Raw genomic sequence first — 11,003 nt, 5'->3', positions numbered from 1 at the left:
TAGTCGTGTCCTCTTTTGGAAGACCAAACAAAGTTTCGCTTTCACAACGAAACTCACGGCAACAACAATACTACAGCAAGAATAAAGTTACGCCTTCTTTCTTTGCGTGAACATTTGGGCGGCGTTATGTAAATCTTCCCACATCGTGACGTAGACATGTGGGGGCGTGTTAGAACGAGGCGTTTTAGGTAGATGTGGCTGACTCTTAACTTTTATAAAGAATATCTCTTTGGATTTGAGACTTTAGTCTTTGCAACTTTACAGATCTTCTTTATGCACCAAGAGCTTGTAACACTCCAAAGAGAAAGGAAAAATTGAAATCGCATCATATGACCCCTTTAAATGAATGAGACTTTTAACATCACTTTCCCAAAACTGCAAGCTCAATGCAGCAGAGCAAGCTTAATCTAATTTGGTAGTTTGAAAACTTCCTTACATTTTCTTCATGTGTGTTTATGATTGATTTCTCATTCATTCGTTACAGATTAATTGTCTTATTTGATGCAATTATGCTATTCAGAGACAAATATGTTCGCATATTTGTGACCCTCAAGTCTCAAACTCAAATTATGAGATAACAAGCATCGAAGTTTGATTTCAACCATTAATTTCACTATGATTTCAATCTTTGACATGGTCTTACTCAGTCAATATTAAAGATATCAAGGTTACATTTTCACAGAATGTTCTTTACTTTATGAAGGCTGATTTTATGTAGAAAACAGCAAACCACAAAAACGGACTTTAGCTGGGTTTTCACAGCCAGGGTCACATATTCATAATAGTATACAATGATAATAATGATATGCGATGCATTAAAAAAGTCATTTGTCTAAAATGTAGCTAGGTGGTATAGGTTAACTGTCCGCAAATTAAATTTTGGAATAAGTAGGCTAGTTAATACAGTATAATTGTAATTCCAACATGTATTCTTCAATATGTATGTGTGCACAAGTTACCTTTTTAAAGGAATAGCCTAACGTTACATATTTACAGCGGCATGTTAAATATCACTTTATTAAAGACACCCAAAAAGAACAACTCGGATGTCAGCATCACAAGATATATTCACTAGGCTATATTAGGGTTTTAAACACAACTCGATTTAAAAAATAAATCTGATTCGCGCCATAAACTTACCTCAGAAAACGTTGTTCCTGTGAAGTAACGTTAACTTGTCAGTGTCTTCCAAGTTACACAGCTGGATGCAGCAGCGCTGATCCTCTCTGTGTCCTGCAACACTTTTAAACGAGTTTCACCGCCTCCCACCAGCACTGCAATCTGAAACCAGCCATCACTACCACATGATGAAAGTTACAGACTTACAGAATGTGTCTGCTGCACACGACTGACTTCATGCTAGGGATGCCCTGTAGCCGCTTACTTTTCCACGGTTCCGTTACTGGAAACACATTCAGAGGGTACAGATAGCTGAACAGATATCCTATTAAGTTGAATCAGACAGACCATCAACATTTTAACTGCACCACATGATGAAAGTTACAGACTTACAGAATGTGTCTGCTGCACACGACTGACTTCATGCTAGGGATGCCCTGTAGCCGCTTACTTTTCCACGGTTCCGTTACTGGAAACACATTCAGAGGGTACAGATAGCTGAACAGATATCCTATTAAGTTGAATCAGACAGACCATCAACATTTTAACTGGTCATTTATTTATTTATTCATTAGTTTAGCAGATGCTCATTTGAGCTCACATACAACAGAAAACAAAAGAGATGAACACCAAATCTAAGCAGTGTTTATTTAACCCCTGTATGTGTAACAGCAAAAACACTGATTATCCTGCCGCCCAACAGACAAAAGCTCATCTATCAGTTACATTAACACCTGTCCTCCGGCATTTATTCATGTATTTATGTTACATGCATGACTAAGGGTCTCTGTGTTCAGGTTTACAGGGAACTGAGAGCCAGTCTAAGCAGCAGGACCCCCAGCAGCAGGACAGGGCTGGAGCTCAGGCTCATGGCAGTGTTGTAGTGCTCCCCATGGCTGTGGGACCGGTGAGGGCCGTTACAGTCGTCATTGAAGCAGCATTCCAGCTTCATCTCCCCATTGCTCATGTGAGACTTGTCACAGAAGGACTTGTAAGCGCATGACTTCATCACAGAGTCTGTGGGGAGGAAAACACATGGTGGGTTTAGAGGGGCACTACAAATCAACTCTTACAAAAACATCTGCTCAGGCCAAACATTGCTGAAGGATGCGTCAGATAATCCACGTTTGGTTTGCACATTTGGTTGAGCGTGTGCGCAACCCAGCAGAAGCAGTATTATGCAATAGTGATGAGCAGGGCTAGTTTTTTAATTTTTTTTTATTAATGCTCAAAAATTGAGCAGGGCTAGTTGTCACAAGAGTTGTGTCTCAGGTTGAGTCAGAAGACAAAATGCATAATTGTTTGTTTTCTGAGCAGTGGCTTGAATCAGTTTTTAATCAGCATACAGTTTTGCAGTGTATGCATTTTTATAAATACAGTCTTCCAAATGAAATTTTCATATACAGCTGTACTATTCATACTGTAAACCCTTTATGCAAATTAACCATGGTTTTATTATAGTAAAAGTGACCATGTTTTTTTACGTATTGACTACCAATTGTATAACCACAGTTTTACTAAAATATCATGGTTAAACTATGGTTAGTGTAGCAAAACCATGGTTAATTTGTGGCTGCCATGGTTAAACTATACGAGTTAATCTTTAATCTTTAATATTTAAAAGAATTTATCTTTTTAAAACTAGTTTCTTTAATGTTTAAATTATACTAAACCTGCCATTAATCTTTACTGTTTAATGGCAGGTTCAATTCTGACAATTAGCCTAACTTTTTATTTATTTATTATTGATTTCCAACATATAATATAAAGGTACTGAACAAATATAAACTACAAAAAAGAAATAGAAAATATAGAGTATTATATAAATTATAATACAGGTAAAATAAATAAATAATAATAATAATAAAAAACGAAACAGAAAAAAGAATAGGTATGAGACCATCATATAAATAACAGAAAAGCTTCACAAAGAGACACAATTAGCCTAACTTACTTTGTATAGTGTATCACGGATTTGCGTCACAACCAATATTCTGCAATAATGGTTAGCTTTATTTGCAACCAAGTCTTTAAGGTGTGTGAAATGGTCTTTCTAAAAAATTTAATAAACACACTGAAATAAACTGGAGTAAAACGTGTGACAACTAGCCCCAGTCTCCCTTTTCTATATTAAACTGAAACACAACACAGACATAGGGACGGTTGCATAAACTGTTTAGACTAGTCTTATAGTTTTTCTGTTTTGTTTTTCTTCAAGACTGGACATATTAAATACATAAAGGATATTTGTGTTGTTTAACATTTAATTATTGCAGGTTTGCATCATATTCTGAGTTGCATTATTTTTATTCATTTTGAGGAATACTGAATCTGTGTTTTTTTTGTGAGTGAGATGAATTCATGCATTTCATATTTATTTTGAACTACAGTAACATCTTCTGATTTCTCTCAACATGGGGACAGGAGAGCTGTCAATAAATTGGAAAAAAAAAAGTAACTTGCGTTACTTATTTGAAAAAGTAACTCAGATATTCTCTTGTAAATTAAAAAGTAATGCGTTACTTTACTAGTTACTTGAAAAAAGTGATCTGATTACGTAACTCTCGTTACTTGTAATGCGTTACCCCCAACACTGATTACTACTGTATAAGAATTATTGTTGCTGTGTTGCAAAATGTATATAAAATGAGATTTTATTTACATATTTAATACATATTTATTATAAACAACAACAACAGTAGTAGTAATAATAATACACTTTTTTGTAAAAATGTATAGCCTACACAGATTTCTCATGTGTGACAAAAACTGAATATTTTATTTATATGTTACCATTTTTGGATAACACTTTATTTTACAGTGTTACATGTACTTATTATAGTAATAACTAAATTATGCATAGTTACACCCAGTGACCCAAAAAGGTACATGTTGTTAATTTAATTCAAATTACTCAGTACTTGATTGTATAATGCCACTGTAACAAGGACACCTTAAAATAAAGGGTTACACTTTATTTTAAGGGGTCCTTGTTAAAGTGTAATTATACTTTTAAGTTCTGAGTAATATTAATTAACAACATGTACTTACTATATGGTTAGAATTTGGCTACTTGCATGTAATTATGCATAATTAATTGTTATGATAATAGTAAGTGCATGTAACAAGGACACTTTAAAATAAAGTGCTACCAAATAAAGTCTAACCCATTACTGTAAGTATTTTTGTAATCTCAATTACAGGAGTATTAAAACTTAAAGTAACGGCAGCATTACATTAATAACCATAAAGTGATGTGAAACTATTTTGATAATGTGTATTTGGATCTATTTGGTACTATAGAGATACTCACTGTGTAGCACAGCGGCGAACAGGACCAGCATGGCGAGGACAGTCTTCATGTTGAGGAGGTTGTATTAGAAAAGTGCTGGGACAGTGTGGAAGTCTTAACTCCAAAACACCTCAGCACCTCTCCATAATCCCACAGTGAGCATCCATCACATGAGCATTACACCGGCTTTACACACACTACGCATCTGTGCATGCAACAGCAAACCAGGGCAGATGGAGGATGAAGGGGGTTGCACCGGTAAAAAGGGGAAATGATCTATGATCTGGATATTTCAATATAGTTTTAATGCAGATTTCCTTTTAAAATTTAGTGCAAGACTTATGCAAATCAATTATACTTAACAAAAGGCCACAGAATGGCTACTTTCACCAATCATGTTTATCTGTGTACAGAATTTTTTCATATTTCGTGTATTTGCTGCACAACACTGTTTTGATTGCATTCACGGCAGTATATCTGTCCTCAACATAAGGACAATCTCTCTGAGTGCACATATTAATATCCAGTCTACCCTGTCACCAGATATCCCTCTTAAGAAGAGATTAGCTACTGTATGCAACACACTCACAACATGAGAATCATTTCTGTAAACTGAAACCCATTAGTTAACATTATTTTATACATTAACAACAAGTAATACATCTATTGCAGTATTAATTCATCTTTGTTAATGTTAGTTGATAAAAATACTAGTGCTGTCAAATCGATTAATCACATCTAAAATAACATTTTGTTTTAAATAATTGTAAATTGTTTTAAATAAATAAAATGTAAGTTTACACAATATATGTGTGTGTTTGTACTATGTATATTTATATGTATAAATACACATACATGTATGTATTCAAGAAATATATTATATTTATGTATAATATAAATCATATATAAATATGAATATATATATATTCACATACATGTAAATATTTCTTAAATATATACATGCATGTGCATGTATTTATATATACATATAAGTAAATATGCACAGTGCACACTTATATTATGTAAACACAAACTTTTATTTTGGATGCGATTAATCGCATTTAATTGATTTGACAGCACTAAAAATAAATTTTAATTGTTAATTCATGTTCATCTCAGGTCCATTAAATAATATTAAGAGAAATTAACAAACTGACAATAAAAATATTTCATTTATTACATTAAGTTAATGTAATGTAGTTAACTAATGTTAACAAATGGAATCTTATTGTAAAGTGTTGTTAACCAATATTTATATGAAATTCAAAGCCAGTGTCATCAAGCGATTTTTTACATTTTATTCAGGGAATGCATTTATGCACAAAATATATATTAGTCAACAGGGTTTCTGTGCAACTCTCTCTTTCTCTTCCACTTTACAAACATTAATAACACAATAAAAGAACATGTTCTCATAAAAATATACACAGGTCAGTGAGTACTGTAAAGAACACCAACACGCTCTTGAAACAACAACATGACAATTTACAGGCTCGACTTCTCCACACGACCTGGTAATGTTTGGCACATGGATAGCGGTTTCATTTGGCAGTTGGTTATTCTGAGCTGAAATATTGCATAAGATAGCACAAAGGAATTGAGGGTAAAAAAGAAGCAACAGCCAATAGAAAGCATCACTTCAGCATTAGGCACATACTTTAGTAAGTCCGGCAAAAGACTGTCAATTCTTGAAATGACTTCATTGAATGTTTTGAAAATGATTCGGTCCATTCGACACAGCACAATTAAACAGAGTGTAAACTTGTGATTAACTCTGTACTTCATGCAGACTTTGAAACCAAAGTAATTCATTAATAAAAGAAAGTTAAGTGCTTCAGTTAGGTTTGCTTTTGTGCTGTAAAATTTTGCAAGCAAGCATTTTATTGGATGATTATGCCCTCATGGCTAGAAATAAGTCACCCACCAGAACATCTAGTAACACCAGAGCACGCTTAATATGATAAATTATGATAATTTGGCACCTAAATACACAGAGAGTAAGAAAACAATGGATGGAACTACAACCGTCTACGAACTCTCTTCAACAACAGCTTTGAATATGCTAAAATCTACACCGTGAAATAATATTCCGGGTTCAGTACGAGTTAAACTCAACAGCATTTGTGGCAGAATGTTGACTACCACAAAATCTCATTTTGACTCATCCCTTCTTTTCTTTAGGAAAAAAAGCTAAAATTGAGGCAATGGTGAGGCTCTTACAATTAAAGTGAATGGGATTTAAAGAAATATGCAGCTTCTAATTTCATAAAAGCACTTATATCAATTTGTTTGCTCAAACGGGCATATTATTTAAACTCTTAAGATAATTAAATCATAATTTTTAGGATTTTAGTGTTTAAGGCTTTACGTTTTAATGGCAACAAAGTAGTATTGTATTTAGTAATTGTATTTAACTTTACACAAAAAAGGTTAGCAAGCAATTCTTCACACTAAAATCATGTTAACATGCATATTGTGTACTTCTTGTGGCTATACTATTGAAATAGTGAATATTTTCATGTTTATATTTATGTTCACTTCCATTGGGTAAATGGCACCTCTGCTAGGAGTTCTGTAACCCAGATTTTTGTGGGGTTTTTTTTACAGAAACATTTTCATGGTAATGAACATTATACCACCAGTGCTGTCAACTTGTACTGAACTCAGAATATTCCTTAAATGTGACCCTGGACCACAAAACCAGTCATAAGGGTCAATTTTTCGAAATTGAGATGTATACATCATCCGAAAGCTGAATAAATAAGCTTTGATCTATGGTTTGTTAGGATAGGACAATATTTGGCTGAGATACAACTATTTGAAAATCTGGAAGCTGAGGGTGCAAAAAATCAAAATATTGAGAAAATCGCCTTTAAAGTTGTCCAAATGAAGTTCTTAGCAATGTCTATTACTAATCAAAAAAATAAGTTTTAATATATTTACAGTAGGAAATTTACAAAATATCTTCATGGAACATGATCTTTACTTAATATCCTAATGATTTTTGGCATTTAAAAAAATCAATAATTTTGACCCATACAATGTATTTTTGGCTATTGCTACAAATATACCCCAGCGACTTAAGACTGGTTTTGTGCTCCAGGGTCACAAATTTATATCAGAACCTATAATATATAGCCAAATAATTAAACAGGTTACAGTACTTTCCAAAGCAAGTAATGTAACTAAAAAGTTGTAAATAATATGATTTGCTCCCTCCGTTACAAATAGCAGCAGTGCAATCATGTAAACTATGAACAAGGCTAGTGACCCTCAGCCCATGTCTGTTTTTTTTTACATCTGAACACACACCCAGAGGCTCTCCCAAACGCTCATACACAGCTGCCATAACAGCATGCAGAAATGAGATCAGAATCAAATATGTGGGTGGTGTTTCCCACCCTCTTCAAGAAACATTATACCACCAAATATAGGTGTAAGTCCAACATCAGCATTTTATGAATCTGTAAAAACATTTGGGACTCTTTTATTTGATTCTTCAGCTCATATCTTGTTTCTTCCAGTGCCTGAGCCAGACCCATGGAAAAGTGACTCCTTTCCAAAAATGAAAAACAAAAACAATGGGAGATCTAGTGGCATTCTTGGTCAGGGTGGGTTTGGCTCAGACAGGGCGATATAAGCAGATTCTCCTTCCTCTTAGTCCGTGGTGCCCAATTTTGCAATGAGCTCATCACAAATCTTAGAAAGCTCTTCAATCTCTTGATTCTGGAAATAATAATGTGGATTTAAATCATGTTTTCTCGATTTGATGTTGCAGCATGTGTTATATTGCATGTGAATGTGTGAGTTTACCTTCTGTTCGAGCGCCCGCTCCATTGACTCCGCCTTCATCTGCTCTTTTCTCAGGCTGGCGTTCAGTGCCACGCTCTCTGCGTTGGCCTTAGATCGCACTTGAGCTATTTCCTCATTTGCTCTGAAAAAACATATGCAGGTCAGAGATCAATCGATAAGAGTAAAATACATTCGATTATTACATTAGGTTACATTAGAACTGATGTATATCGCTCTTACTTGTCAAGTTTCTCCTCTGCGTGGATTTTGAGGGTCTGGTAACGTTGTTCCTCCTGCCTCACGCGTGTGAGGTAGTCCTGAGCACACTTTTTTAGCACTTCCTCATTCTGACAAGAGACCAGCAGGAACATCAGTGCATGTCCAGAGGAATCATTTATAGTCAGCATTTCAGACATTAAAGAAGATATCTTGCCTTCTTAAAGCCCTCAAGAACGGTCTTCATGTTTTCGTAGCGTCTGAACAGGTCGGAAAGCGAGCGCTCCACTGAGTTGAGGTCTGCGAGGGCCTGATCTCTCTCCAAGGTTAACTGGTGGACGCTTTTCTGAGATCCAATGTTCTTTCGCTGCTCATCTTCTGTATTGGGAAAAAAGTCAGACATAAAACATTTAACCTTTAAAAAATTATTTTCAGAATTCTATTAAAACAGCTCTGAGAGGTAGATCACTCACCTATCATTTGAGCTACCGTCTTCTCATATTCATCCACTATTTTCCTATGGAAAAATCAGTAAATAATGTTAGAATGTTTCATTTTTGGGACTGTACTGTGCGGGCAATAAACTTGTGTGAGCATAAAACCATCCCCGGTGCATTCTGGGAAGGGTTCCTCCCATGTACCTCATTTCAATAACTTCCAGTCTACTCTCTTCATATTTCCTCTTCCACTCATTGGCTTCTATCTCTTTGGCAATTATCTACAGGTGCAAAAACACAATTTTATAAACAGTCCATGTGTTTACATCCACTATTATACATTGTAATGGGACTGCTTATTTAAAACAGTTTAGACACAGGGCAGATGTGGCGTTACCTCTTCTCTGATCAGCGTGAGCACTGCTGCTTTATCTATCTCACTGAGAGGAATTGAATCCAGTCCTGGACTCGTCTTCACTATGGTCTCACTGTCTGAAGAGCTCAGAGTCTGACTCTTACACAAACTCTCACTCTGCAGAATAAACACAATCAGAGAAAAGATTTAGGAACTATTTCATTTTGAAAGACATTTATTATACTTTATGTTCTTATAATATTATATGGTAACATACATAATACCAAATTTTTCAATGAGACGAAACAATGACTACACTCTTTCCTCTGACCCAGTTATTAGCTTGCCCTTGGGCAGATTAAGGCCTGTGGACATCATAATCCTCTTAATGGGTTTATAATTATGAATCCCTGTCAGGCAGATAAATGGCACCTCTGCTAGGAATTCATGTGTTGAAGGTAGTCATATATGCAGGAATGAATATCATATGCCATATCTAATAGACACTAACAAATCAGAACTTACAGGAGAGGAAAGGTCCTTCTCATCAAACTGGTCTGTTATGCCCACTGGCAGATCTGATTGAAAAGAAAGGCAGATTATTACTGGCTTGAACCATTTCCTACGATTTTACAAATAGTTGTTGTTGTTACTTTGCAAGTGGATAAAGATTCCTAAAAAGATTAAACAGTATAATAAAGTATTTAAACCGTTTGTAACAGTCTCTCTATGGCTTAAAAATTAAGATAATATAAAAATAATTCATAAAGTAGCCAATAGAGGGCAGCACATGCTCTAATAATGGACACTTGAATTCAGACCAAACACGCTATGCTGCGTTCAGTTCTTCTGCATTTATCTACACATAATAACGTTTTAAGAAAAGTAAAGAAAAGAAAAGACGTATATTTATGTCTTTATGCAGGTATTAAAAGTCCTCATTCAGGTATTATCTACAGACAACCCCTTAACGGCATTCGCAACGAATTTATCCTTTTGTAATGTCATGTATTTCTAGGTAAATCAATATTCAGCGGCATCCCATGAAGGGCGGGACTTAATTGTATCCACTGCGATTTGATTGGATCGTGTGAAGGCTATGCTATGATCTTATTGGTTAATATGACCTATTTGCTTCCCACTCGCGCAGCCTTAAAGGGGTCATATGATGCGATTTCAAGTTTTCCTTTCTCTTTGGAGTGTTACAAGCTCTTGGTGTATAAAGAAGATCTGTAAAGTTGCAAAGACTAAAGTCTCAAATCCAAAGAGATATTCTTTATAAAAGTTAAGAGTCAACCACGCCTACCTAAAACGGCTCGTTCTAACACGCCCCCACATACCTACGTCACTATGTGGAAATATTAGCATAATGCCGCCCAAATGTGCACGCAAAGAAAGAAGTCGTGGTTTCAGGAACAGCAGTAGCATTGATGCAGCCATGTCAGGGAGACGCTGTGTGTTTCAGTGCGAAAGCAAAAGCACTTTATATGGCCTTCTGTAAGTAGATACAATTAGGAATCATTGGTTAAGATTTATTTACAACAGAACAGCATAACCCAGATGTTCGAATTTGTGCAACGCATTTTATGGACTACAGTTTTTTGAACCTAGAAGAGTACGAGGCTGGCTGTGCACAAAGGCTATTTCTAAAAAAAATAAAAAAAATAAATTAAAAAAGGGTAAATTCCGACTTTGCTATGACAATCTGGTGCTTCTGAATCAGCGACTGTAAGTATGTTTTGTTATTAGTTTTTCAAGTATTTGCTATTGACTGTTCAAATGCGGAGTTTTG

General features: G+C 35.1%; 2 protein-coding genes across 4 annotated transcripts in view; both read right to left on the bottom strand.

Annotated features, from left to right (window-relative positions):
• The window catches only part of loxl2a (lysyl oxidase-like 2a), a 33,253-nt gene extending 31,801 nt beyond the window's left edge, over positions 1 to 1,452 (bottom strand). The window contains exon 1 of the mRNA XM_016236021.1: positions 1,141 to 1,452. The gene's annotated coding sequence lies outside the window, so the exon portion shown is untranslated. The remainder of the gene's footprint in view (positions 1 to 1,140) is intronic.
• A 6,017-nt stretch (positions 1,453 to 7,469) lies between these two features.
• tacc1 (transforming, acidic coiled-coil containing protein 1) overlaps positions 7,470 to 11,003 on the bottom strand; it is a 24,411-nt gene continuing 20,877 nt past the window's right edge. For all 3 annotated transcript variants that reach the window (XM_016236016.1, XM_016236015.1, XM_016236014.1), the window contains exons 6-13: positions 9,737 to 9,789; positions 9,254 to 9,388; positions 9,061 to 9,137; positions 8,893 to 8,936; positions 8,637 to 8,797; positions 8,444 to 8,550; positions 8,225 to 8,345; positions 7,470 to 8,137 (exon numbers count right to left, since the gene is read on the bottom strand). In XM_016236016.1, coding sequence (XP_016091502.1) covers positions 8,069 to 8,137; positions 8,225 to 8,345; positions 8,444 to 8,550; positions 8,637 to 8,797; positions 8,893 to 8,936; positions 9,061 to 9,137; positions 9,254 to 9,388; positions 9,737 to 9,789 — 767 coding nt within the window. In that variant the 3' untranslated portion in view covers positions 7,470 to 8,068. The remainder of the gene's footprint in view (positions 8,138 to 8,224; positions 8,346 to 8,443; positions 8,551 to 8,636; positions 8,798 to 8,892; positions 8,937 to 9,060; positions 9,138 to 9,253; positions 9,389 to 9,736; positions 9,790 to 11,003) is intronic.

This window comes from Sinocyclocheilus grahami, unplaced genomic scaffold (genome assembly GCF_001515645.1).
Source record: "Sinocyclocheilus grahami isolate Dianchi unplaced genomic scaffold, SAMN03320097.WGS_v1.1 scaffold478.1, whole genome shotgun sequence".
NCBI classification, from domain to species: domain Eukaryota; kingdom Metazoa; phylum Chordata; class Actinopteri; order Cypriniformes; family Cyprinidae; genus Sinocyclocheilus; species Sinocyclocheilus grahami.
This window is presented reverse-complemented; position numbering and strand designations above follow the sequence as displayed.